The sequence below is a fragment of the Enoplosus armatus genome, chromosome 3 (assembly GCF_043641665.1).
Source record: "Enoplosus armatus isolate fEnoArm2 chromosome 3, fEnoArm2.hap1, whole genome shotgun sequence".
In the NCBI taxonomy this organism is placed as follows: Eukaryota; Metazoa; Chordata; class Actinopteri; order Centrarchiformes; family Enoplosidae; genus Enoplosus; species Enoplosus armatus.
This window is the reverse complement of record NC_092182.1, coordinates 2,922,528-2,950,149: the sequence shown is the minus strand read 5'-3', so window position 1 is coordinate 2,950,149 and position 27,622 is coordinate 2,922,528. Positions and strand designations below refer to the sequence as shown.

Sequence of the window (27,622 nt, the reverse complement as noted above, 5' to 3'; positions counted from 1 at the left end):
CTCCTGCGAAGCTGGTTTAACCCTGGTCTTGTCTTTTCTCTGCAGATGACATGGAAGCCATCCCGGTCAAGCAGTTCGTCAAACGCGTCTCTGAACTCTACTCAAATAACCAACATGGATTCTCTGAAGATTTCGAGGTGAGCAGTGAATTCTGCTGATTCCTGAGCAAAATATCATGGCTCTTTACCTGCTAAATGCTCCACTCTGTTTTTACATCGCAGCCCAGCGTCTGTCCGCTGAGCAGGTAGTGTACAGTGGGGGTTTTTAGAGCTTTTTCCCTGAAAGAGGCTGCCTGCTGCAGCCGAAAACGACGCTATGAGAGAAACACACTTGCGCTTTAACACACCTGTGCATGCACACGACTCGCTATCAGATTACCGAGGGCCAGGCTATGATAAACGAACGAAAGAATGTACGAGAGCAGGTTGCCACCACCGGATCCTAGCACTGTCCATTGTGTCAGAGCAGAAGGAGCCTTTATCGTATTCCCATTGTGTTGTTTAAAGCTCTAACTAGTGTATTATTCACAGTACGTACTCAGGAAACTCAAACGTAGCTGATCACTTTAATGTATCATTAAGTCATTTTTGCGTTCCCGTATGTGTTTAATCTTGAAGGGGAAGAAAATATGGGCTCCCTACTGCCTAAATACACTCCCACGCCAAATAAATATTGAAAGCGGAGATAGAAAGAGATAATGAGGACAAAAAAGGGCTGCATACTGAATGATTAGGGCTATCGCAGAGAAAACGAGAGGGAAGCTTCAATGACGGGCAATTTAGTGTAGTTATAACCCTCGCATGCTTCATCACACCAGCCAAAGCACCCTCTGCAATTGTAGTCTGTGAAAATATCTTGCCCTTGTCTCTTTTTTTCATCCCCACTCGTCGTTTTCATTTCCTAATTTTCCTCCAGACTCTCTGCGTTCCTGGTCAATGCTCTTTCTGGAAAGGGAAAAGCAGGGTGGACTGAGCTGGACCCCCTGAGTGAGTTGATTAATTGGGAAAACAGAGCCCCTCACACACCAACCAATGTGTCCCCTCCCCGCTCTGCCCTGTGTCCCGGTTTAGGCTTGATGAACACTGGGAAGCGCTTTAAGAAGGGAGCCCCTTCTCAAATTAAATTATCCTCCTCCCGCGTCCTCGGCGTAGCGGCTGTCCCAGTTTCTCCTCCTTTGACAGAGTGGAGTCGGGGAGGCAGAGGGCATCAATCGTCACTATTTAGTCTCATCTAAATTGTATTGGCATTGTTGTCACCCTGTCAAATAAACAAAAGTAGCGGCAAATGCTCCAGAGCCTGAAGGAAATACTAAACATGCTTGGTGTAAATGTGCCCATCCCATCGATGAAGATGGGTGACGAAAGGAAATCCTGAATGAAAAAGTCACCTGGCCGTCTCAGATATCATCTGTCTGTATATCTCTATCTATCTATATTCTCTTCAAAGTTAAGCTTAGTGGAAGTAATGCGACCGGTCGAAGTAATGCGACCGTGGTGGAGTTCCTTTATAGCCTAACGTTAGCTTTTTACTTCTGCCGATTCCATTTACGCTTCAAAAATCATAATTCATTATCTTGCAGAACAAAACGTGGTATCAGGTATCATAACATTATTTTCTGCAATGATCCAAAAGAGTCAAGCCATGCTAACTTCAGGGTTTGCCTACAAAGATACGTCATCCTATACACAACATTACACTAATACTCTATATGGATATAGTGACTGCATTTTGTAGTGGTATAGTTTTGGTATAGTTGTGTTGAAATAGTCTTCTGGTTTTATTCAAGCATTTAAACGTGTGGCAGGCAAGAGCAAGACTTGAAGTGCAACTATGGTTGTGCATTATCTTATCCAAGAGCTCCACACACGTGGAGTACGTGGAGCACCGAAGCTGCTTTGGAGGCTCACGGCGGACCAGCACCTTGCTACCGCGCCTAATTTTGGGGTTTCCTGTCATCTGTCACCCAATCTGTCAACATGCTCACCCTCTCATACCAAATTCACACGGTGTCAAAGGCGTATTCCAACTCGGGAGCAGGTTCACGAAGCGAGATTGGATAACGCGCGACGAACTCTCGTTGCATCACTTGTGCCTGGGAGTACATTACGCTGCGTGTGCCATGCTGAACTGCAGGCCAGGTCCCAAGCTATATTCATTCAACCACCCCTCATGTTCTAAGATAGCAACAGAAATAAGATGCGTTTATGTCCGCGAATGTGCGCTCGGAAATATCAGTGTGGTCCAGCGGGAGGGGTCTTGTGTGTGGTTACGTGCCAGTTCGCGGACCATCTGCTGATCTCATCGCCTGCCCGTGTGACCGCGTCTCCTGTCCAATCCCGTCTCTTCCCATCATACCTGCAACCTGATCTGCTCGCACATACTCACCATGAAGCCTGTGTTTAATAATGCCAAAACAAGGCGGTTGGCCCATAAAGCTCCGGAGGAAATGAGCCCGAGGGTTCAGAGCCAAATCCAGCGCCTGCCCTCACTGCTGGCCGTGCTGAGCTAGCGGCCAACAGCTGTTTGCTTGGCAGGAGCTCCACTTTAAACACTGACGTATATTTACAGGCTGCTAAGCCCAGAATTTCCTCTCTGCAACTTTTAGGACTGTAAGCAACAGCCGTAAGGCAGTATCCACATAGGAGAATAATTATGAAGAGAATGTAGGAAGTAAACAAGAAAAGATCTCCGGGGTGAATCCTGTAATTGATTTTCAGTCATAACTCAAGCACTACTCATTTCTCTGTAGCTGTTACTTTCCAACATAGTGTACCGTGCCCTCAGGTCAAACAAAAAATAAATAAACGATTACGCCGAGCTAGGGTTGTAGCTTATTTAAGCACAAGCTATGAGCCAACGAGGAAGAATGAAAAAGGGGAACAAGGGGGAGAATGAGGGACTCGGAATCAGCCCGAACAGGCAGAACTAGGAGAGCAGCTTTTTCTGCAAGTTTAAAAGTTGTGACAGCCGTGCAATGGTGGATGTGAACACTGTGCGGTTACTTATGAGGCCGTATCACGGAATGTAAAACCAAGACCTACTGTGCACTTCTTATCTGCTTTTTTACGTCGCCGCAAATCAAATGCAGCATTCGTAGACATACCGGAGTGACATAGGGGCGTGTCTGTGTGTATTGTTACCCAGGAAGTTCAACGGTGCACTGCTGATATGAAGATCACATCAGAGCACTCCAACCACCCTGACAACAAGCACAAGAACAGATACATCAACATAGTGGCCTGTGAGTACACACTCTGTGAACACATATCACTTTTGCAATTTAAACTGCTGCAGTGGATGTCGGGGGGGGGGGGGGGGGGGGCATATTTTATATGCATTAAGACATGTAAAGAGATTTTATGTGTGAATATTTTCTACAAGCACAAATTCTATTTTAAATTCCAGATGATCCCAGGTGTTTTGCTGGTTGGTTGGTACCTTTTTTTTTTTGTTACATATTGAAGTTATAGCATATGTCCCAACCACTGCTAATTCCGCATAATTGTATGCATTCAGCAAACGTAGTTGACTTAGCAAAAATGTATGCTTTTGGCCACTTTCTATACACTTGCTGTGAATACACCTACACCTTTCTAGGAACTGAACGGAATCCGTATAACGACTTTGTAAAACTTAGGTAGCTATAGTTGAAACACTTAAAAATGTTCTCCAGTTAAACGTTTAGTCGTGATTTGATTATTCATACCAGGCTCATTGTTCTCAGTTGTTTTATCATGATTTAAACCTATTTAAGATGTGTTTCCTCTTCCAAAAAGACACCTTTCGCCATAGTTTACCGTGAAGGAGGTTCTATCGCGGCAAGGACTGCTCGGAAAGTGCTTCTAGGAGTGGGTGTGAAGAGAGAGGGAAAAATCATCAAATTCCAAAGTGCTCTTCCTCTGTGAGAGCGTTAATGTACTCAGCAAATGTCATGGTATAAAGCCATGGAAGATCCTGAGTGCAAGTGGAAATTTTGGTGTAAGGGTGATTCTAGGGGAGAGGCAGCCGGATCACCCAAATCAGTAGAGTAGATTAAGATTCACAGTGAATTTCCTCAGTAAATGTCATGTACCCACTAGATTTTAAGGTATGTATTAGTGGAAGTTTGGCCCAGATAGTGGCACTAGAAGAAAGGTCATGGTGTCATTAAAATCCTTAGGGGACCGTGAGTGCTCATACCCGATGTCGCGGAAAATGTGGCCAGGTAATTGGCCGGAAATTTCTCTGAGCAAGCACTGTGAAAACATACTCGCATCTTTCTTGTTCAGGTTGCAGAGTCCAAAATTGCACAATGATTTGTGCAATGAGTTGTACTTTTTCTAAATGTAATAATCACAGGTCTTTCTCCAAACCAAAGTGTAAGTGTTAACGGTTAAACAGACCAACCAACTTACCACAAACCCTCTAGCGCTGAAGCACCACGCACAGGCCGTCAGCCTGTAATACATATTTTGCATGTGTCATACAACTGCTGGCTGTGGCTAAAAGCAGCTTAGTCTTGTGTTTATTAGAGTACATGCTGTCTGTGCAAAGCTACACAACCCAGTTTGACCAGTGTCTCTACCACAAAGGTTAACGTGCTTCCTGGTCGGGAGCAGATGCCTTGGCAGGTCACCAAGATAATAACATCTCATGTGCAGCGCTGTGTTTGGGTTAGAGTTTAGGCATGCTCTTCCCGTGGTCTCTGTCATACAGACACACTCACTGTGTTACTGCTCCATGTTTCCTCCTCAGATGACCACAGCAGGGTGAAGCTGAGGCCGCTGGCTGGGAGGGACTCCAAACACTCCGACTACATCAATGTCAACTACGTGGATGTGAGTGTTTGCACTGGGGCAACTCAAACACTGATCCGCATCTGTGTGTTTGTATGATGAAGTAAAATCATTTTGGAGATGATGGCTGCAAGACCAAATCCAAAACAATAAATAAATATATCTTGGATACACAGAATGATATCATTTCTATATGCTACATATTGCCAAATTAAGTCTGTCTCCTCGTCATTCATCCATTAGGGTTATAACAAGCCTAAAGCTTACATCGCAGCCCAGGGACCTCTCAAGTCCACTTTTGAGGACTTTTGGCGGATGGTGTGGGAGCAAAATACCGGCGTTATCGTCATGATCACCAACTTAGTGGAGAAAGGCCGGGTATGTTCTGACACGCACATGAAGTCAATGTAAATTTTTGGACATTTAAGGCAAGGTTCTAAAATGTTTCATAACTTGTTAACCCAGCTTTTTTAAACTCAGTAATGTACAAGTAATACATCTCAATGACCATAAAAATAGTAACCCCTATTCGGTGCTGCTTAGGATAACATAGTTGCCACTAGCAATAGCCGTTTCTCACAGCAGTCATGTTTGACACAGTGTAATTAACGAATTCAATAATGGCTCAATTTCATTTAGTTGAGCCAATTCCAGGGCCTCGGTATCGTGGCATGGCTGGCTGGCTGGCTGGCATGGCAAATTTAATGTAGTTGACACCTGTGCTTTTCCTGCTATGGCAAGTCAAACTGTCCATGGTCTATGGACCTGTTGTGTCCTGGCTCTAGACCTGATTATACAGATGTCAGCGCTTTGCTCGACTGTCCAAGGTTAAGGACAACAGCTGTCCTTAATGGACGCTCATTTACAGGGAAGCTGCGTTTCACCCCCGAACAATTATTAGACGATTGTCGGACTGCGACGGAAAGAGCATTATATTTCTGAAAGTACTCATCATTCCCCATGAGGTATACAATGTGCCACGGCACATCAGGATCATTAGTTTAATAAGAGAGAAGCCGTTGCTGTTACACATTCCTGTGTATGTTATAACTCAAATGGAAAGGGAGAGCCCTCTTCTTCTTGAGGGTCAGAGGTTTATACACCGGGTCACAGAATTCATTTCATATGCTTAATCTCACTTTGGCGTCCTTCTGGATGTGTTTAGCCCCGCAGAACATTCCTCACCACAAAAAAACAATACAGGTGTTTGATCTGTTTCATGAAGTTTGGTTCAATACATACTCTTAAAATTGGCACGCCGTCCACAATTTGTTGACAGTAATTCTTATTTGATTTGTGTGTGTGTGTGTGTGTGTGTGTTTGTTCTACAGAGAAAATGTGACCAGTACTGGCCAACAGAGAACAGTGAAGAGTACGGCAACATGGTAGTCACACTGAAAAGCACTAAAGTTCACGCCTGCTACACTGTCCGCCGCTTCACATTGCGCAACACTAAAGTCAAAAAGGTGAGAACGCGAGGGAGGAAGTGGGACTTCCTGTCTGGACAGGAAGGAGTTCTTGCTTCAAAGTGTTTCTGAAAAGGATTTTGTGTTTTTCAAAAAGCTGGTTTTCAGTTTCATGATGGAATTCAATTATATATGGCAAGGTGTGGCACTCTCCAGATCAGGTTTTAGGGATAAGGGCATCGTGGGGGGGGGGGTTGTCGGCATGCCATGAACAGCTGTGAGCAGTCAAGCCACGCTGGCACAGTGCGAGTCTTTCTCCACTGCACCACACAGCAAGGTTAAGTTGTTTACCTTGATGACTTGTTGGAGGTGTGCAAGTCATCTGGTTGAGTAGTCCTGATTTTCTTGAATAGAACCACTCATGAAGGCCCGCTGACTTAATGACAAAAACACTGCATTTCCTATACTTTCTTCAACAATAAAAGGTGGCCTGGAGGTTGAAGTAGACCGGCCCCGTTGGGTTTTGTATTTGTTATCATCATGATAAAGGCTAGGATTGAAAAAAGCCAAAGTCAAGACAGTCATGTGAACTGGCTCTTCTGCCACGACAGTAATCTGAAATGCTAATACTAATTACACTGACCAGATGGTATCTCTGCATCATGAGCTGTTACTTCACTTTACTTTCATGAATAAGTTGGTTTTAAAGGTTTGTGGGTAAATGCAAGAGTCTGACTATATTTTAGAGGTTAGTAAGTGAATGTAAAGGATGCTTTCTTTGTACTCCTCACGTGATGCTTTCAAAACCGCCATGTCTTTTTTTATTCTTCTCCAACCTAACAAACACCATTCCTGTTCCTTCTTCCCATCCGTCCAGGGCGGGAAGGGGAACCCTAAGGCGCGGGCCCAGAGTGAACGCACGGTGCTCCAGTACCATTACACCCAGTGGCCGGACATGGGTGTCCCTGAGTACACCCTGCCCGTCCTCACCTTTGTCCGCAGGTCCTCAGCCGCCCAGATGCCTGACATGGGACCCATGCTTGTCCACTGCAGGTAGCGTCTCCACGCTGCTTTCACTTGGCTGTAATCACATTTTATTAGACTGTGTTGTCATTGTACACATTCAAACTGTTTTGTCCTCACACACACTTGCATTATTTACAACCTTTTAGTATAAATAGGAAACACTTAGGGCCTGGCGGTGGATAATATGTGTAAAGTCTGTGATAACAAATCCCTGTTCATAGTGAGAGCAGAACATTTGTACACAAAGGCATCAGTTTCATCCTTCGAATGTTTGCGAAGAATGCACTTTTTATACTGCCCCAATAAATGCAAAAATGCTACAATCTTATTCAAATCAAATCAACCTATAGCTGTTCATTTAACATATCTCCCTCTGTGCTTTTCTACACCTGCAGCTGCATTTAAAACAGCTGCAGCACATTTAAGTAGCATCACTGAACCTTGCATTCACAGTTGCCAGCTTGTGTTCAAGGGCATTTTTACAGTAAGGCAGACAGGGAAATGACTGGTAATTGAGTGCGAAGCCCTCTGCTATCATCTGCACTGAGATGGTCAATAATAACTTGTTGTGCTGCCTCACCGTTGTGGCTGCAGACGCACCACTCATTGCTACCATTTTGCACAGGACATCCTAAATGTGTAAGTATAGTGTGGGTGTTAATTGTATTGGCGGCCAAAATGTAGAAACAACAACACTTATCTGCTGTTCTTTTAATTATATGCTCTCCTTTTCCTAGTTTAACTGCTCAGTTCTGAATTTCATCAAAGACGGGGAAAGCTTCCAAATATGAAATCCAGTTCCTTTTGAATGTGAGAGCGTGCACGCTAACATGGCTATCATACCTGTAAAAAAAAAAAAAAAAAAAAACTGTCAAATTTTCTATGTTATGTCTAATGACAAAAGGCCGCCCTTTGAAATACAGTCACAGTCTGACGTGACAGGATAATCACATGCACGGAAGGGATGCCAAAACTCACAACAACAGACGACTAATAAAGAACGAAGGGGCCCTAGCTTTAAAACCGCCCAATCTCACAGGGCTGAAAACTGCTGCTGCAAGTATGTCGTGGATGTGACGTGAATTAAAAGCGTGTCATGAGGAAAGGCATTTAAAGTGCAGACTATGTAATTGCAATATCCCGGGCTGAAGTCTGAATCCCTCGTTTACTGACAGCCCTCTGCTGTCTCCTCTGCAATGCATAAAAGATATTTCATATCCATTTGAATGTTAATTTCGCATGTATAAACCATTTCGATCGCCTCTCATCTCTTTGACTCTTCCGGCTGCTCCTCAGTGTCACTGTGTTTGTGTTGCAGCGCTGGAGTGGGTCGGACGGGGACGTACATCGTCATAGACAGCATGCTGCAGCAGATCAGAGACAAGGGCACAGTTAATGTGCTCGGCTTCCTCAAACACATACGCACCCAGCGCAACTACCTAGTCCAGACTGAGGTTTGTATGTCTGTATGTCTGACTCCGCATAGCACACATTCATGTAGATCATTGTTTCTTCTGATGGGTTTAGCGCAAACAGTTTTTTCTCTGCTAGCTGGTACCCCATTTAGACAAACAGTGGCGTGGGTCACACCCGTCATCCAACCCTGTTGTTTTATACCGCAGGTCAGGAAAAAAATGTACTCAAATAATGTTGTGACCATCAGACTATTACGTTATGCAATCTCTTGTGTTCAAGTGGGAGTTTTTGGTGCAATGAGGAAATAGGAATCAGAAATACTTTATTGGTCCCCGGGGGGGGGGGATATTAGACAGGACCAGAACTCTCTCTGCCAGCATGTTTGGAGAGGGCGCAACTTCAAAAACTTAGTACTTGAAATACAAAAGTTATGAAAAAGTAATAAAGGAAACAAGTAGGAAAAAATAAGAAAACAAACAGGCTGTAACTACGATAATGCCAAGGGATCATTCTCTGGGGACCATGAACATATTCATGGCAACGTTACGCCCCATTAAAGCTAAAGGGGGTAATTAAGGGTATAAGAGGACATTTTGTCCTTAGAATGACAACAGAGTCAAAGTCAGGGGGCTCACCAAAAACACTAAAATTCATCCTCAAGGGAAGTTCATGAAAATGTGGTCAGTATTCGGATGGACCATAAATATCCAGTAGAAATCCAGTCGCTCATTTTCAATTGTTTCAATTTCAATTTCAATTTTCTTGCTACAAACCTCAGTGTCACGGTGAAATGGCAGTGTAAAAAGGGTGTATGTTCAGAAGGTGTGTGAGACCGATACATCATTTAACTTGAATTAAAACATTTTTTAAACCCTTTGCACGGGGAGAATAGTCAATTTATCCCATGCCATGTTTCAAGTCTTAAGAAAGACCCAAAATGAGGCTATAACAATCCTTAATCTTATTTCAAAACTGCAGTTGCAAGGCGAATCTGAGGTTCAGGTATGCCAAAAAACAAGTCCACCTGTACAATGATCTGCCATACCAGCCGCTAAACACCCTTTTTTGTCTTTTGGCACCTTTTGGCTGATCCAGGAGCAGTACATCTTTATACACGACGCCTTGATGGAAGCCATTTTTGGGAAGGAGACGGAAGTGGCGGCCAGCCAGCTTCACGGCTACTTCAACAGCATCACGGCATCGGGGCACAGCGGCCGGACACGTCTGGAGAAACAGTTCAAGGTGAAGTGACTGATGAGATCTGTGTTAGTTTTTTGCATCGGATTGCAAGCAGATACGGTTTAATACATTAAAACTGAACATAGCATTAAAATGACTGACTTACATATGAATTGAAATAAAAATCAGATCAGGATCAAAAGATGCTTAATACCAAAGGTCTCAGATTAAGGGCATCCCTACATTGTATAGGAAACTCCTCCAGCAAAAGCATATTGTTTTTATGAGATTCCACCAAGACTCATGCTATGATGCTCCCCTCTGGCACAAATGAGAATGAGGATGTCGACTGAAATGATAAGTAAAATATTATTTGTTAATAATTTCATCCTGAATTAAATGTTCTCCTTATCAATTTCTCAGCCGTTCTTATCATCCAGCCCTGGTGTGTATTGGTTGTGGGTGTGATTGGGGCTGTTTGGAAGTCTTGACAGCAGGAAGGTAATTCCTGTTATTTCATCACAATATGTCGCAATCAAGTCCAAGGGTTGTGCAAAACAACAGCCTTCTTTGTTATGGTAATGCATTTATGCCTTCATGGCCGGATCAGAACTGAGTCATTGTTTGTCGCTCTTTTGTTTTCCCCCTGGTCTTTGTGGTTGTTTCCCAACTTCTTTGGGCCACTTCTTTGGTTTGGTGTAAAACTTGAGCAGCTAGCTTGTGCATCAAAGCGGTTTTTACTGGAAAAACAGCACTCTGCATACTTCTGTCACCGTGAACGAAACCTTGGTGCTTATTGGATGCAATTGTGGCTAGCTTTCTAGCAAGAAAGACGTTTTTTTTTAAATTGGTGGGAGATATATTTGTCCTCTTTTGGTGGGGAAACAAGACCTGGACATGTTTAGCCTATGGTAGCACAAAGACTAGAAGCAGGGGGAAAGTGTTTCCCTTTGAATAATGTTTCTGTAGTTGGAGTCAAGGTTGAGGTTAGGTTATGGTTAGCCACCATAGAGATGACCGTTGGGTAAGGGGAACACCGGACCTTTCTCACCACGGGACGCAGATCAAATCGATAACGACCTTCTTTGCGAATTCCATTCAGGACGGAAACGAATCATGTTTCCCCAAAATCTCAGAGTGTTTGTGAATGAAAAATGAAAAAAACTTGAGTTGGCCTGCCATTTGAAAGTTTGACAAAGTGTAACACGCCCGCGGGCTCTCTCTTCTTCTTTTTGTGTTTTAGTTGGTAACACAGTGTAATGCCAGATTCGTGGAATGCTTCAACGCTCAGAAGGAGTGCAACAAAGAGAAAAATCGAAATTCCTCCGTGGTGCCATGTAAGTGTTACGCTCATCCAAAAACATAACATATGTGAAATGAACTTCCTCCGGCAGCAATGGCCAAACAGCAGAAAGTAAAGCTCCCAGTACAAATAGCTGCACTTGGAAACCATTGACATTATTCAGTGAATAGATTACCTGTGACTTTACAGAAGAACCATACAGTATTTCTGTTCTGTTCTGTACCACACTGAGCATTTTTGAACTCATGAATGACACGTTCACGAGTTGGACCACAAGCTGTAAGTTCATATTTTTAGATGAGGCAACATGACTGCCGTCAGCCAATTGCTAAATAATTCTAGCATATATGGCCAGACCTCTTGAAACAATGCAGCTATCAGAGCTTGAACCAGCACCGACCTTTAAAATCCCAAATCCCCCCCCCCCCCCCCCCCCGTCTTTTTTGTCTATCTGTGAGCAGCAGAGCGAGCGAGGGTCGGCCTAGCACCTTTGCCCGGCATCAAAGGCACCGACTACATTAATGCCTCCTACATCATGGTGAGCACTTTCACTTTTTCTGTCAGTCAATGATCTTCGACATCAAGACAAAATGCTCTCAGTCAATATACACTCTCTGACTTTGTTAAAGCGATGCCCAAATGTTCTCCCAGCTCATGTTGATGTTTTCACTCAACACTGCTCATAGCATAGCTAAGTTTTACAACATCATATGAAGTGGGAGGAATTTGGAACTTGAGGGATGCTGTAAGCTTTAACGGGGTAACTCCAGCAAGTCAGTGTTGCACTTCCATAAAGTTGGTCGACTTGCAAAAGACAGATTCAAGCCAATGGTCGAAATCAAAACAGCTGAGGTACAAGATACTAGCGACCCCAAAGACTGGATACTTGGTCCCAAACACTACATGCGGTTCATCAAAATTGACAGACGATGCACTTCAAAAAAGCCGAGTCATGATTGGGAGTCCACTAAGAACCACTTAGGTACTCGGCATACTGACATACAGATCTGAGACCCGAAGCAATAAAATTGCCCAAACCCAAATAAATTGAATAGAATTTTCAGTAACCATGAAGACCTCTACAGCATGACTCAGTTTGTAACACAACAAGTTTCCATTTAAAAAAAGATCAATACTATGACATTTTCTCAGAGTTGAAGAAAACCTCTTCCAGAACCACAAAAGACAGTATACAGCAGGTAGCCTGCGTAGTACTGAGTCGTAGCCTCCTTGACAAGTAAACTGACCTTGACCTGTGGAGTGCCCCTTTAAAGAGTAACTAAGAAGTTGAGAGTAAGCCTCAACCCAAAAGCCTGTAAAAAGGCAGGCAGGTGGTCTAGTCGTGCTGTTGTGCTGGTCTTTGTTGTCGGGTGAGGCCAACGCCTTGTTGTTGTTCCTGTCGACCGTGAAGTCGTGGCTCAGCTAACAGCACTTCAGCTCTAGTCATTTAAAATGAAAACCACATCCCAACCGTGCAGATGAATCTCTGACGATGAGCTGGTGATTCACTCAGTAGCGTGCACGGCGCGTGTTCACACTGTTTTAAGTGGAACCGAAATCCAAATGAATGTGGTGCAGACGCTGTGGAGTGACTCTCCCACTGAACCCAGCTGTTGTTTTTACTTGACTTTTATTTTTACAGGGTTACTACCGGAGTAATGAGTTCATCATTACCCAGCATCCTCTGCCCCACACCACGAAAGACTTCTGGAGGATGATCTGGGACCACAATGCACAAATTATTGTTATGCTGCCTGCCAACCATGGACTGGTAGGAAATACGCACACACACACACACACATATATACTGTGGGGGGTGATAGTTAGTGCCTCCCTAAGGTTGTGTTTAAGGTATTATGAATCACACGCACCTTCATGAGCCATGTGCCATTTTGTGTAATTGTGGTCAACAGTAAAGTCTGTTGGGGAGTACAAGTGCATTTGCTTAAAAACTTTATACTAAAAAAAGTGGTATAAAGCCTTCTGTGGCTCCAGAGGGACCTGCGTGAAATCTGGGGATCTCGTCTTACCACTAGGAGTCCTCTTAAATGGCGCTACAAGTTCCCAGCTGAGAGTTTCCTCTTGAGACCTCTTCACAAAGTAGGTGAGGGCAAAGGGGCCGAGAGCTCTGAGGAGCTGACCCCGTTGTTACGCCCGGTGTCACGAGTTAAACCTCCTTACTGTGTCCGCGTGGGTTGGTTGACAGGTGACTGGCCTGTTTCAGTGATGTTGACACATTGTTACATGAGGTGAGCGGATGAACACAGTGGTGAAACAGCCGTCTTCTGTGCTCTTCTCAAGGCGGAGGATGAGTTTGTGTACTGGCCCAGTCGGGAGGAGGCCATGAACTGCGAGGCGTTCACCGTCACCCTCATCAGTAAAGACCGACTCTGTCTGTCCAATGAGGAGCAGATCAACATCCACGACTTCATCCTGGAGGCGACACAGGTGACTCAGTGTGTGTGTGTGTGTGTGTGAGAGACAGAGAGAGGGAGCTCTAATATGTCAGTGGGGGGGGCATCGTGTATACAGGATTTACAAAAACATGTGCTTCACCGTGTTGTACCAATGTGAAACCTTTTAAAGAACCTTTTAAAAGCTTGAAGTAAGTTTGAAGAACATGAAGAACAACACACTTAGCCCCCTCTCCGTCCACTGCCGTCTGAACACAGTGGCGCTTATGGTTGGGAGGGTGGATTGACGAGAGAGAGAGAGAGCGGAGCGAATTTAAACAAAAATGAGTCTGCAACTCACAGATTTGAGGGCAAAGCGTGCAGGAAAGTTTTTTGAGAGTGGCCGGGGACCGGAGCGCTGAGTGTGACCCCCCCCCCCCGGAGGAAAACTGCGGGTCTGTAGATTTGAGCAAGAAACGTGACTCTTCCCCAGCCCTCCATCTTCAAAGCTGCTCGCTCACAGGTGTTTGCGTCCCTTGTGTGCAAATCTCACTTGGGAGCAAAACCTGAGTCATATTATATTTCACACACATACACAACTCTTATATATATATATATATATATATATATATATATATATACATACCAGACCATTTCATCTTGCCTGCCATCTTGGTATCTCAAGTTGTTTCCAGTTTCTTTAGATATTGTCCGTTAGTTCGTCATGTGGCTTTCAATAAATGACCATAAATACAATATATATATATAAAAAAACAATACTACAATTTTTAAAAAGTAATCTATATTTGTCTTGCTCATTAAGGTGTTAAAAGTACACAGTCTATAACTACAAACCAGTAGTTTGCCGATACTAATTTCAGCCCTATCAGAAATATAAAAGATCTCGATCTCATCGTTTCGGTCAAAGCTCAAGTAAGTTGAATGTAACTGTTCTAGACCAAACATCCTCCATCTAACCTCTGTCTCTCTCTCTCTCTCTCTCTCTCTCACTCTTGCTGTCTTTCTGCCCCTCTCGCCCTCTGTCTGTCGACCAGGATGACTACGTGTTAGAAGTCCGTCACTTTCAGTGCCCCAAGTGGCCGAACCCGGATGCCCCCGTCAGCAGCGCGTTCGAGCTCATCGACGTCATCAAAGAGGAGGCGGCCGCCCGCGATGGACCAACCATCGTCCACGACGAGTCAGTTTTTATTTACTCTTTTTCTTTTTTTTTTTTGGGGGGGGGGTTGTTTTCATTTGAGTAGAAAGTCAACACGAACAAAACATCTTACATTATACGCATTGTACGCTACGTTATTCGATTTTCAGAACCAAAATAAATCAAGACAAACTGAGAGAAGCGGGGGGGTTGACAAATTCAGTCCATCCTTTCCAACATTTATCAAATACGAGTCTCAGAGCAAATGTTCATTTTTCCATGACAAAAATGCATTACATTAAGCCAGTCTGCTCGTGTGGGCGGCCCCTGACATAGCCATTTTTTCGTAATGGCTTCTTTTTTGTTTTTGTTTTTTTACTAGCGACCAGCATTATTTTAAACACGTACGTTTTAGAAAAGCCGAGAAGCTGCGGTGGCATCTTCCCCAAATGCAAGACCTGAAAACAAAAGTCCAACTTAATTTTTAAAACCTTTTTTCCACGCTATCTCTGATTGTCCTCCAGGAGCTGTGAATCCCCGGAGCATTCCCGGAACACATGCCAATGATTTGCTCTCTCAGCCCCTCCAGCACCGCTGTCTGCCTCCCTGTGGACAGTTTGAGTGCTGCCGTTCAGCTCTGTATGCTGAAATAAAAAACTCTTAATATACCAGGTCCAGATATTGATTTTTTTTCCAGATCTTCTTCATTAAGTCTTTTATCAACATGATGTCTCAGCTGCAAGAATCTAAAGAAATCCTGGCTGGCTAAACAGTGTTGCTCCTTCAAATCTTGGACGCTTTTGAGTGAGGATTTCTCAAAGAAATCCAAATAAATATTCAGCCCTCGCTCCTCGCCACGTTTTGAAATTTGCATCCGGCCAGTTTGGAGTCAAATCTGGATCGTAGGCCATCCAGCGAGTCAATGAATTATTTACTCTTAACATTCTGTCACCACATCACTAGATGCACTGATTTCTAAGCAGATACTGCAAACTCTGATGTGTCCGTTTAGAAAGAATACAAGACTGCGCTTCATTGGGCTCAGTTGCATATTAAATTGTAGTTGGACATAACAGAATGAGGGGAACTACAGTACTTGCTGTGGCTCTTTTCTGCATTGTCATGTCTTATGGTATAGTGATGAAGTCATGCAATAACATTTCAAATGAACTTGTTCTTGTATATTTGAAAAAACAAAAGAACAAGAGCTCGCGGCACTTTGTCACAGTGCTACGGTCACGTTGTATAACCAAGCGTGCGTTGCGTGCTCAGAAAACATAAGGAATGGTAACCAATCAAAGCTCGGTTAAAAGCTTTGGCCCAAATTAAATTCATTTAGCGCAACACATTTAACCCAACAGATTGTTATAGGTTTACGTCAGTGGGAGTGTGCGAAAAATAAATTCATCCAAGGCGGCAAAGCCAGTCAGACACCCGTGTGGTTTGAAAAGGTGAAATCAATAAAATCTGTTTTGACTGGTTGCATCCAGAAGGCTCGCTGAGCTCTCCGTTCGCCACATCTACAGAATAAATATGAGGGCTTCGGTCAGAGTCTGACCAAACATTTCAGCCTCAACTTTTGACACTTGACCTGTGCTGAAAAAGTATTGAGTTTCTACACCCAGCCCTGATTTCATGCAGAGTGTTGACTGGGTCCACACCTTTGAATCCCCCTCCAGTGTCCGCTCCCAACAAAAAAAAAAACCCTATGAAAAAGCCTTTAGTATTTACAAGCATTCGTGTTCTTGATCCACGTTCTAATCCAGCAGCTCTGCACATGTTCATTCATTAGAGTGATGGAGATTGCACGTCGCATCCTCGAGAAGAAAAGTGACTAATTGAGCACTTCATCCGGTTGCTTTGGCGCAGCACCTAAGACATGTGCCAGTTAGAGGCTGGTCCTAATTGTCCGCGCGCTCATTACCCAGTCGGGCGTGGGTTGTTAGCCGGGGCGTCTGCTGAGCTCCTGACAGGGCTGCTAATGGAAGAGGAAGACCCCCTTCCACATCACGGAGGCAACGCGGCATTCTCCAGGGAGCCTCGCAACCGGGGCTGAGCTGTCGTCCTCAGGTGGATTCACTTTGCTAATAAATCTTCCTGAACGTTCCTGATCCGCGAGGGCCTGTCCAATGACAGCAGCTCAAACGCTGAGCTGTGAAGGCCTTCGCGGCATCCCGAGTCAGGAATTTTCCCGCAGCCAGTGGATTTGACGGAATCATAAAGACCATTTCTTTGGTGAAAGATCATTTATAAGAAGGGGGAAAAAAAATCAACAAATTGCAGCTATACCGTAAATCTAACAAGATAGGGAGACATGAACGGGGCCATGACCTGGGTAGTGGCGGGGCAAAGTGGCATAATTGCAATGATGACAAACAGAAAATCCACTTTCAGTAGTCGTCAGCTTGCTGTGAACCCAGTGCGTTCATTGGATAATAACTGGGGGACAGAGGCCCGGCATGATGAGAAAATTGTCTTTCCCCCTAAATGTATGCTAAAGGATTTATAAGCAGTGTCAGGGGCTGATGAAACGCACAATTACAATAACAGTGTACATGCAGCTGCTGTCCAAAACATTTAATGATCGGTGGGGGGGGGGGGGGGGGGTGTTGTTTTTGGCATACTGCTGCTCTCAAGTTCTCGCGAGTTTATGTTCCAACGCTGCAGCTGAGGCACACTGTAAGCATGGCGCTGATGTGGTTAAATAATGTAAAGCAAGTCTTTTCTTTAGCCAATGAAGTCTTCCAGTGAATATTGGAACGCCCAACGTCAGGTGGAAGGGACCACATGTTGATGATGGTTGCATTCTCTGGGATTTTTTTTCTGTAATAACAACCCTCGAGCCAAAATGTCTGCCGCGCACGGAAGATACGTTTCATTTTGGCTCTTTTGAAACAACCCCCAGGGTTTCAGCATTACTGACGCACCTGTAAAGACGAAACACACTGTAAGAGCTTTTCTGATATTAATATTATCGCGGAAATGCACGCTAACCTCAGACCCTGTGTGTGTGTGTGTGTGTGTGTGTGTGTGTGTGTGTGTTGTCAGGTTGGGAGCGGTGTCAGCCGGCATGCTGTGTGCCCTCACCACCCTGTCTCAGCAGCTGGAGAGCGAGGGCGCCGTCGACGTCTACCAAGTGGCCAAGATGATCAACCTCATGAGGCCGGGAGTCTTCACAGACATCGTGAGTCTGGCAACTAAAATGACGCCCAGCCGCCCCAGAGATACACTCTATTCGTGAACAGTCCCCAGTTAATCGGGATAATGCCTCTTGTTCGAAAGGAGCTTTAAGTATATCATTCATGTAGTGACAGGGATCCGGCAATGAGATTACTCGACAATGCCGTGCGGCTAACAAAAATATCGCACGGTTGAAAAGACTGGCGTCTTGTTATCTTTCATAACCGCACAGGTCAGAGTGCATTATCCCGCTTCTACCGCGGCTACTTGCCAGTGATCAAAATAACAGGCGTGAGCATCAAACGGAGAGCAAGACCAAGATTCGATGCCCGTTTGCTAGGATTGAGCTAGGTTTGGAGAAGAAAGCGACGTCTACGCTGGATAAATCTAGTTCGATATGGTGACATAAAGGTCGATAAGACACCCACGCTCAGCAAAGCGAGGAGGAAAAGGCATGGAAGTGATGCAATGCATTGTTCTCACCTGTTGTCCTTCTCTGTCTTTGTTTCCTCTGTCTGTCGCTGGTGGGTCCGCAGGACCAGTACCAGTACCTATACAAAGCTCTGCTCAGCCTCGTCAGCACCAAGGAGAGCGGCTCGGGTCCTCTGGCCAGAGACATTAACGGGACCGTGGCGTCCATGTCCGATCAGTCCGACCAGGCAGAGAGCATGGAGTCGCTGGTCTGAGAGAGAGAGAGAGAGAGAGAGAGAGAGAACCTTCGGGGGTGGGGCCGGGAGCTGAGCTGAGGGCATCGCTTGGGTCCGAACAAAACCTGCGAGGTCCCTGCAGCCCACAAAGGAGGCACTTAACTTTGTAAAATGTCAAGGAACTATTGCGGACAAGACTTTTTGAGGCCTTTTTGCCAGACTCTTGGTTAAAATGAATACCCTGATTACTTTTTTACACTGATAAAAAGTTTTTGATATTTATTTTTTTCGCCATTTTATGTCTTAATGTTCTTCTACTGAAGGGTTTGCACCTGCGTTTTTAAGTTTCACGACGGCGTTGGTAGGCAACGAGAAACACTTTTCTGTCTTTTCTTGTTTGCACTATATAATGTCAGTGTTACTGCCTATACTAAAGCTGACTCACTTGGCTTTTCTCCACTCGAGCTCAGATTTTATTTTATTTTTTATTTTTTTTTTTTGACATTCCACAGCTTGGGCCCTTATTAAACCAACTGCTTCTGTGAAGGACATTGTTTCCGACTGCCACCTACCGGTTGATTTAAGACAGTGGACGGAGGAAGGCGCGAACTCTCCGCCGGAGCTGCGAAATGCTACTTGACTTCAGCTCAGCGTGGCCTCCTCCACCCTGCTCATCTCTAGCACACATATTACCACTCATTTACCACAAGAACTGAGATCTTGGAACCTGTTGCCACAGACAAGTAGCGCTTGTTTTCTAAAACTGATTTCCTCTTCACCTTTTTTTTTTGTTTTGTTTGTTTTCTTGCCTTGTTTTCTTGTCACTCTCCTTCTTATTAGCGAGTCACACCCATGTTAGAATACCTAAGGTGGTGTAACAACTGCTACTGTGAAATGTTGATATTATTTCTTTGTATAATTCATATTATGCTTTTTAATATATGGAAATACTGTATGTATACATATATAAATATATCCTTATCATAATAACTTTGTGATTTTTGTACACGTCCTTTGTGGCCTCCCGCCTCCGGCCGGTTGATTTCCGCCGCGTCCGGTAAGTTTACCGCTCCAGTGCTCACGGCTGATTCCCAGCCAGGTGGACGCGGACTCCCTCAGTCCTCTTATGTTCTTGTATGCTGCTATGTCGTCTGAACTCACACACGCAAGCGCAGACATACAAATGCCACCGGTAGTGATTTTTACATGTACAAACATTCAACTACAACAGATGATGCAATGACATGACATTCCCCATCTTTTTGGAAAAATCCAGTTTTTAAAGTTTTTTTTTTTCTCATCCTGACAGACAAGCACGGATTAAGAACACAGAGGAGCCCTCATTGACTCACACGCACCTGTATGTGTGTGTGTGTGTGTGTGTGTGTGTGTGTGTTGCTACAGGGTCGAAGTGGGATTGCTCTGCAGGGGAACAGCCGGACTCAAAAACAAGCTCTATGCAACAAGTGGCTTTGGTTGTAGAAATCTGAAACAGGGTCTTAAACAGTCTTTTGGGTTCTCAGTGTTAAGTCTAGTTCGACTAGTCTCACCACGGTGGGGGGGTTTTTTTTGCGCTTATGTCATCTGGACAGAGTAAAAACTGCAAAAAAAAAAGTCTTCTAGTGCTTTAAAGTGATATGTAGTGCATCTTTGATAACTGTATGTGGTGTGAGAATGGAGGAATGCATTTCCCATAAGACGAAGCCTGTAGCCAGCGCTTTGACTACCACATCTATGTTTGATGAATCACAACAAGCTGCTGAATTTTCCATCAGTCTGCCACCTCTGCGGGGGTTTGGGTACGAAGAGCTAGAGTTTGTCAAACACGCTCTTTGATTCCGCTCGTGGATTCCAGACTTCACCGAAACCTTCGCCGCCTGCGCCGACTCCCGTGTACGGTGTTTACAGTGTGGCGGACGAGAGTGGATGCTCAAAGGCGAGGCAGCGCTTTCGTAAGACAGTCCCAGTCGTTGTCATAATGTGCCAGAATCAATGCTAATGCTAATGCGCCCACCTCAAGTTAACAAAAGTGGGGAAACACTCAATATTCAACGTCCAGGTTGTGCTTGTGCAAGAATGTTTTACCGTCCATTCGCGATACGTTATTGTCTTGGAGGTGGTTTTTGCTCTCAGCACATTTCGCTTCCCTTTCTTACTCAAACCACATGGACCTGAGACACTGAGATATATCAGGCTTTGTCGATTAGCAGTAGTCAATTCATTGTCCGTTTTTTTTTGGTCTTTTCTTTGGATGCGTTGGATTTGTCGACAATAAAAACCGCAGCCGTCGCCTAGTTACACACCGCTCATTGAGAAACTGTCGCTCTTCTCATTAAACCTGCCATACACACACACACACGCACACACACAAAGAAACAGAGCTGTCTTACCTCACACAGGTGTTGCTTTGGCCAGATCTGACTGAGCTGCCGTAGTGCGCAGACCCGAGAGGCATGCAAATTAGAAAGTAGGCGCTCTCTTTGTCCACCGGGTATTACTGCAGTGATGACTGGCAAAAAAAGGTCATTTTGGAGAAGACAAAACAGGTGGGGGCCCGTTCGAGATCCGTGCTCGCTGACAGAGGTGTGATCGCCCACTCCAACCTCCCAAGGCCTTGTGTACATAGTCTCCGTTCCTCACTCCCTTTTCTCCAGAGATGTATTTTTTCGCGGTTTTGTGGCCTACAAGCCAAGAGTCTGAAATGTTTCCTGCTTTAGCTGCAGTGATCCCTCAAACACACACACACACACACACACACACACATACACACACACACACAGACGTTTCCACACTTACACATTTCTGTGACATGAGGATGTTCTAATTTAGCCGCTGGTTTTGATGATATTCTGTACCTCTGTGATCGATGGCGTGAAATGAACACTTGTGGTTTTGCATTTTTGGATGGAAAATGTGAAAGCGTTTTTTGTTTTTTTGTTTTTTTTTCCACGCAGCACAAAACATGATGATGTGTTGAATGCGAGGGGGACAAATGTATTTAGATTTTTTTTTTCTTTTTTTAAAAAAAAAAACTTTTACCAAAGACTTGAATCCTTCCTGTGCAGAAAAGAAAATCTCCCCCACCCACCCCTGCCCCACCCCTCCTCTTCCCGTCACACTATATCTGTATTGGTATCAGTGTTTCCTTCCTCATGGAAGTTTGCTTCAAAGTCTCAGTTCAGTATCTGTTCGCTTTAACTTCAGCATCAGAGTCCTTACCTGCAGTTCTCGTTATAACACACCATCATTTGGGATAAAGAGACGCATCAATGCGAAAAGCATTCTTTTGCAGTCTTATCTCCTTTTGAAATGGAAGGGGGGGGGGGGGGGGCAGATGAATCTAAAATCTCTTACTTTTAAGGGGACATCTACAAAACATTTGCTGTTTCTGGAACATTTCTTTCATTTCTTTTCTCTTTTTTTTTTTTGTTTGGTGAAATACACACTTCGCCTAAGTGCCGGGTCACACTGGAAAGTGACACAGCAACATTCATTTGTGCGTCCTCGAAAAAAAAAAACTGGTCAGCCACCACTGCTGCTGAGCTAACTCTCAACATGAGCTTGCTCGCCGATAACGCGCCGGTGCTCGTCGGCCCACGTTAGCTTGCCATACTAGTTGGCTCACCAGTTGCTAACAGGACAGTATCTTAAAAAAAACGGTTCACTCAAGGAAATACGAACTAACACTATCTACATGTGCATCGTGACTGACGATTGCAGATTGTGCTGCATCTCTTTGGGTGGAGCCGTTCGTTCTCCGACAGAGCGTGGTGATATCAAATTGTTTGGTGTGTCGTCGCTGATGTGATAGCTGCCTCCGTTTCGAAACTCTCTGGATCTCCAATCCCTCAAAGTTTAGCACTGGCAAGGCTAAAGCATGCGGCTGCTGAACGGCTTGGATTTCGAATGTACCGATGGAGCGAGATGAACCGATTTCTGAAATTTTTGCCGTTAGAAGTGCTGGCGTGACTGGGCCCTTGAGACGGTCACTCCACCGTTTTTCCCTTGGCCCCGTTCCGAGCGATTCGGATCATTGTGATCGCTCAGAATGAAAAGTGTTTTGTGTTGCCTTCGAAGCGCACACGCAGCTGTACTGTCGATATACGAAATGTACATATATTTTGCTGCCTCTGTAACCCAGCGCTTGTCCGGAAACTGTGTATGTATATCGACTATGTCAGGGGAAAGGCTCCGTCAGATTTTGAAATTCCCGTCATTTGTCCTGAGACGATTTTGTAACCCAGATTCAGTTGTTTGAACCTTACGTGTGCCGCACATCTCTCACAGTGCTTCAAATCTGACACAGGTTGTCTGGCCTATAATCCCAAATGTTTTCAATCCGTTCTCTCTCGTTTGAAGTCACTCGCGGCGCGGCTGCTTGTATGTGTGGCAGCCTGGCCATCCCCACATTCCAGTTTCCAGCTTCACGCCCCTCCATTAACATTCAGGCAGGGATTGCGATATTACAATGTTATCCCCTCTTTCTTTAGTTGTTTTTTTTGTTTGTTTGTTTTTGGCTTCTGGTTTTCATCCTCTGGAGGCCGGAATAGCTCTCTTTGTAAGTCACTGGATAATTTCCTCTCCATTGACCCATTTTGGAAAGGTGGCTGTTCCGTCTTCTTTTGTAACATGACATAAGACAAAAAGATGGATTTCTTTTTTGTTTCGTTGAAAGGTATATTCAAAGCATTCTATTATAGTGTTATTTAATATGTAAATGGTATTGCTATACATAAAATAAAATATGGGTTTTGATGTAATTTTTTGAAATCATTTGTATGATCATATTTGTGCTTTTTTTTTTTGGTGTATTGTAGTTTTTTTCTGCAGGCTCCGTTACTGTTGTTGCTGTTGAACGTCCAGTATTTACTGGGGTTTAAGCTCTGGTTTGGTCCACCAACTCCTGAAAAGAATATGCTTACGCTCCAAAATGTTTCCATGGTGTTAAAAACATGAATACTTTAGTAATGGGATGTTTCCAGCCTCTGCATGATACCTGCCTCCCCTGCAACCCAGCACATCAGAGGCTGCACCGCGCCATCCTCTTGGTGACCTGACGGCATATGATGACAGCTACAGTAGCAGCAGTGCAGTGCCTGGAGCAGATGACCATATATATATGACAATTATGAAACGTGTACAGACCACTAATTCTTACCCAGAAGAAAATCAGGTCTATTCTTAAACTGGATGCATCCAGTTAAGCCGTTAAATATTTTAACTTTTTGCCATCCCCCACGACGGAATCCACAGCCGGATGTTACGTAGCTCCCTCACACAAGGAGAAAACATGGGCGATCTTGACCAGTGGTTCCCAACCTGGGCGTCGGGACCCCCACAAACGGTCGCAAGCTAAACCTGAGGGGTCACTAGATGATTAAGAAGTCAGGACATTTATCTGCCACACCAAATGACACTCAATTATCAGACATTCCTGTAATCTTAATACCTTCCAAGGTCGGCAGTCACGTCGGCATGATCAAATCACCTGACGGGTTCAAGACGTCACAGCGTAAAAACTGTCAACTTCTGTTGAAAGTGCTGGCTTCAAACCATGCTAGTTTTTGTTTGATGTTGACAGACCAAGTAAAAACGGAGACAGGACAATATACATTTGATATAAAAATTATATTTTGCGCATGCGTAAAAGGGTGCAAAATGGGATGGGGCGGGCAGAGAGATTTTGAGAGAGGAATGTTTGTGGGAGAAAAAAAATTAAGCGAAGACTAAACGTAGAGCATGCCATGCGACTTGTTCTTTCGGCTTGAAGACACCGTTTGCAGTTCATCGTCGGAATCGGAGAGAGTGAAGTTGGCGATGATGAAACCGACGACCCGTCTTTTGTTACTGATGGCGAGAGACAAACTTCACATTTACATTTATCAGTTTTGTTTTGTTTAGTACTGTCTTGGAAAATGTTGCAAACTCTCTTTTTACTACATTCCTGCTAGGGCACAAAATAAGCACTGGCCACCCGCCAAATGCTGGTAAAGTAAGTAAGTGGCTGGTAGATTTGCTTCACTCACCTGCCAAAAAAACAATGGCGGTCTATTGAGTGGCTGGTAAAATTTGAACATTCACTAGCCATTTGGCAAGTGGACAAAAAAAGTACATTTTGCACCCTGATTACTGCACCTGATGCATATTACCACTGTACACAAGTCTAACTCATATATATATATATATATATATATATATATATATATATATAATATGTGTGTGTGTGCAGTATATACTTACCAGCAACTGCTTCACTGTAGTTGTTGTGCATATTACAATAAATATCTTGAATCTTGAATAACATTGAATTTTTTTTTACATATGTTATTGCCATGTAAAAACATGATGAGCCGCCTGGACCATCTGCAACCCCAACAACGGGCGCACGGAGGGGGATCCCACCAGGTCAACATCTCCACAAGCTCAGTCAGCACAGCCACACCACAGCTCTTAGCCCTGGAAAACACAAAATGATCCTGACCCTGCCCCCACAAACCATTCAACACCCTCACCAACGTGTCTCTTCCAGTTGTATTTCTCCATGGATACCATGCCGACGACTCTGCAAAAACACAAACAAGCAACCAAGCCTGCAAGACTACTGGAAACACAACCACATCTTGCCTGTGCCGTTTCGAGCCACTCTCGTGACTAGAGACCGATTCAGGGTGTTACTGTGCAACATCCACCTCAGTCGCCCACAGGATAAAACGACAAGAAGAAGAGAATGCCACAGTATCATAAGATCTCCACAGTCAAGGGATCAAGCTTTTCATGCTGGCTGAGTCAAGCATCGGCTACACCAACAATTTCAATGCGTACGTGACCCAGTATGCATGGACTGTCCTGTGATGCTGTCATGAACCTCATTCAGCTCATTATATCTTGGGGCTGGACAATTTCTGCACCAGTCCCAAACCCTTCCTTGACTTGGCCAGCATGAAGTGTAGGTAGGTGGGGTTGATCCATCAGACCAGCTCATCCAATATTACCCCACCCACCGCAGAACTGCTCGCTGGTATCATACCTTCTTCCCTGCACTTGTTGTTGTTTGCAACCTGTGTTTGCATTTGCAACCTTTAAAATGCTTCGTTGAGCATTTTTGTGGTTTTCACAGCATAAAAAAAACATAATTTTTCAAATCCAATTTCTGTTGTTAGGTCATATAGGTGATGTGCTGAAAAAAAATTGGCATGGTAAACATGTTTTAATGTTGTATATTATGAGAAAATCAGCCAAAATAGCCCACAAAATGTGGTCCGGTTCAGTTAGTGACAACCAGTAGCCTACATAAATGCAACTTGTGTTGAGGGGTCCCAAGCAGACACTGCATTGTTTAAAGGGTCACGTGCTAAAAAGGTTGGGAGCCACTGATTTAGACGAGAAACAAGCTAATCATTTTGGTGCAACAGGACCCAGAATTATATGATCAGAGGTTGAACTCCTACAGAGATATCACAAGAAAAGCTGACATATGGCAGGTCATCAGCACAGAGCTGGGTGGCCTGGGCCTCTGTTCAGCTCCCTGTTCAGCTCCCCAACAACGCCAACCGGTTTGAAGGTTAGAAATGGAGTCCTCTAACGTCAACAAACGACCAGCAGCCACTAAAACACAGGGTCCAACAGAAAGTCCACACGGCAAATTCTGGCCTTTGGAATAAACTCTCTGTGAGTTGAAATCAACTACATTTGTATACGTGCGTGACCATCAAGTAGACCCTAGCGCGGAGTTAAAGTAGCTCTTTTCGTGGAGTTGACCTTTGAGCTCATTTCAGGAGAACTCTTGTGGGAGTTAAAACATTAATCCCAGGTAGAGTAAAAGCAACTCTCACCTGGAGTTAATTCAAATATGAACTCTTTCGCAGCACGTGTCATTTAACACTTACGGAGCTCAAATTTCAAAACTGGTTAAAAATGACTATAAAAACACCATACTGATTACAACCAGTGTATCGCTTTTATGGAACAAACCCATACAGTGTGTTCAAAAATCCATGCCGCGTGGATACTTTCTGAATAAAGTGCTGTCGGTAAAAATTCAGCAAACATTCACGTTCAAAACAAGCTGATATAAGTTCCAATTATGTGGTCAAAAGTGGAGAAAATGTCGTGGCCCTTCCAAGCTAATGGAATGCAGAATTGTGTTATGAGGTTGACTGTTGACTTTAAACCTGAAATCAAAGTGCACAAACATGTACATAAAAGCACAGAGCAATCCCATGTGCAGTAGATACCATTTAGCCAAAGCTGAAACCTCTCTGACACGACATAAAACTGTGAGTCACACCCATATGACATTCGGGCATCCCTTAGCGCCCAAGAAACGAGGAAATGGCGAAGAAGAGACAAGGCCTCCGTACATTCACCTCCCGTTTGCCGGTCATCGAGGGAACCGAATGTTCTTGATGACGGGGGACCTCCATTCCTCACAGTCTGGACATGCCACTCAAGAAAGCCTTTTGTTGCTTTGAATGTCATAGAAGTGTTCCTGAAGTGATAAGAGTGCATCAGGTCGGAATGCGGACAATATCAAGTTTCTGATGGATCTAGTGCATGCAGTAAAAGCTGCTTATACTTAGATACTTGAAATGTTATACTAAAAAGACTCATTTTAGAAGATACTCACTTGATTCGTCAGCTGTAGCCTGATATTGGCTTCAGGTAAACTTTGGAATGCAGATTTTTCCACAGAAAGAGGACTGTGGATTTTGTCCTCCATCTCTTCCATTGGTAGCATATTAGAAATGGATCTTTTAGTGTTAAATAGTTTTTTGACAGTTGACATAAATCATAACAGAAGTTATCTCACTATGGGCAACTTAAGTTTATGGTTTATTTTTATATTTTTTATATATATAACATTGTGAGAGAGCTGCCGCAGACATTTATAGTTTTACCACTACAGCCTTGGAGAACGTTAAGAAGGATAACACCTATGTTGACTCCATACAGCGTAAGCCACTCACTGAGAACAACGTCGACTTCACTGTGTAAAGCAGATACAAAGAGCACATTCAATTAAACACAACGGAGAAGCCATTTGCTTCTCAATGAAGTGCTTTCTGAAATAGAACCAGCAGGGGGCAGCAGGTGCCTGGTGTCTTGATTGCTATGGTTACCGAATGCCTCAGAAAGATAAGC

General features: G+C 44.2%; 1 protein-coding gene across 1 annotated transcript in view; it reads left to right on the top strand.

Moving 5' to 3' along the window:
* LOC139282603 (receptor-type tyrosine-protein phosphatase gamma-like) overlaps window positions 1-18,718 on the top strand; it is a 357,625-nt gene extending 338,907 nt beyond the window's left edge. Inside the window, exons 16-30 of the mRNA XM_070902394.1 lie at window positions 46-137; window positions 3,145-3,241; window positions 4,735-4,817; window positions 5,019-5,153; window positions 6,107-6,241; window positions 7,059-7,234; window positions 8,526-8,661; window positions 9,719-9,865; window positions 11,046-11,139; window positions 11,567-11,643; window positions 12,748-12,876; window positions 13,407-13,553; window positions 14,554-14,696; window positions 17,703-17,838; window positions 18,371-18,718. Of these exons, the coding sequence (XP_070758495.1) occupies window positions 46-137; window positions 3,145-3,241; window positions 4,735-4,817; window positions 5,019-5,153; window positions 6,107-6,241; window positions 7,059-7,234; window positions 8,526-8,661; window positions 9,719-9,865; window positions 11,046-11,139; window positions 11,567-11,643; window positions 12,748-12,876; window positions 13,407-13,553; window positions 14,554-14,696; window positions 17,703-17,838; window positions 18,371-18,520 (1,877 nt within the window). The 3' untranslated portion in view covers window positions 18,521-18,718. The remainder of the gene's footprint in view (window positions 1-45; window positions 138-3,144; window positions 3,242-4,734; window positions 4,818-5,018; window positions 5,154-6,106; window positions 6,242-7,058; window positions 7,235-8,525; window positions 8,662-9,718; window positions 9,866-11,045; window positions 11,140-11,566; window positions 11,644-12,747; window positions 12,877-13,406; window positions 13,554-14,553; window positions 14,697-17,702; window positions 17,839-18,370) is intronic.
* The last annotated feature ends 8,904 nt before the right edge of the window (window positions 18,719-27,622 follow it).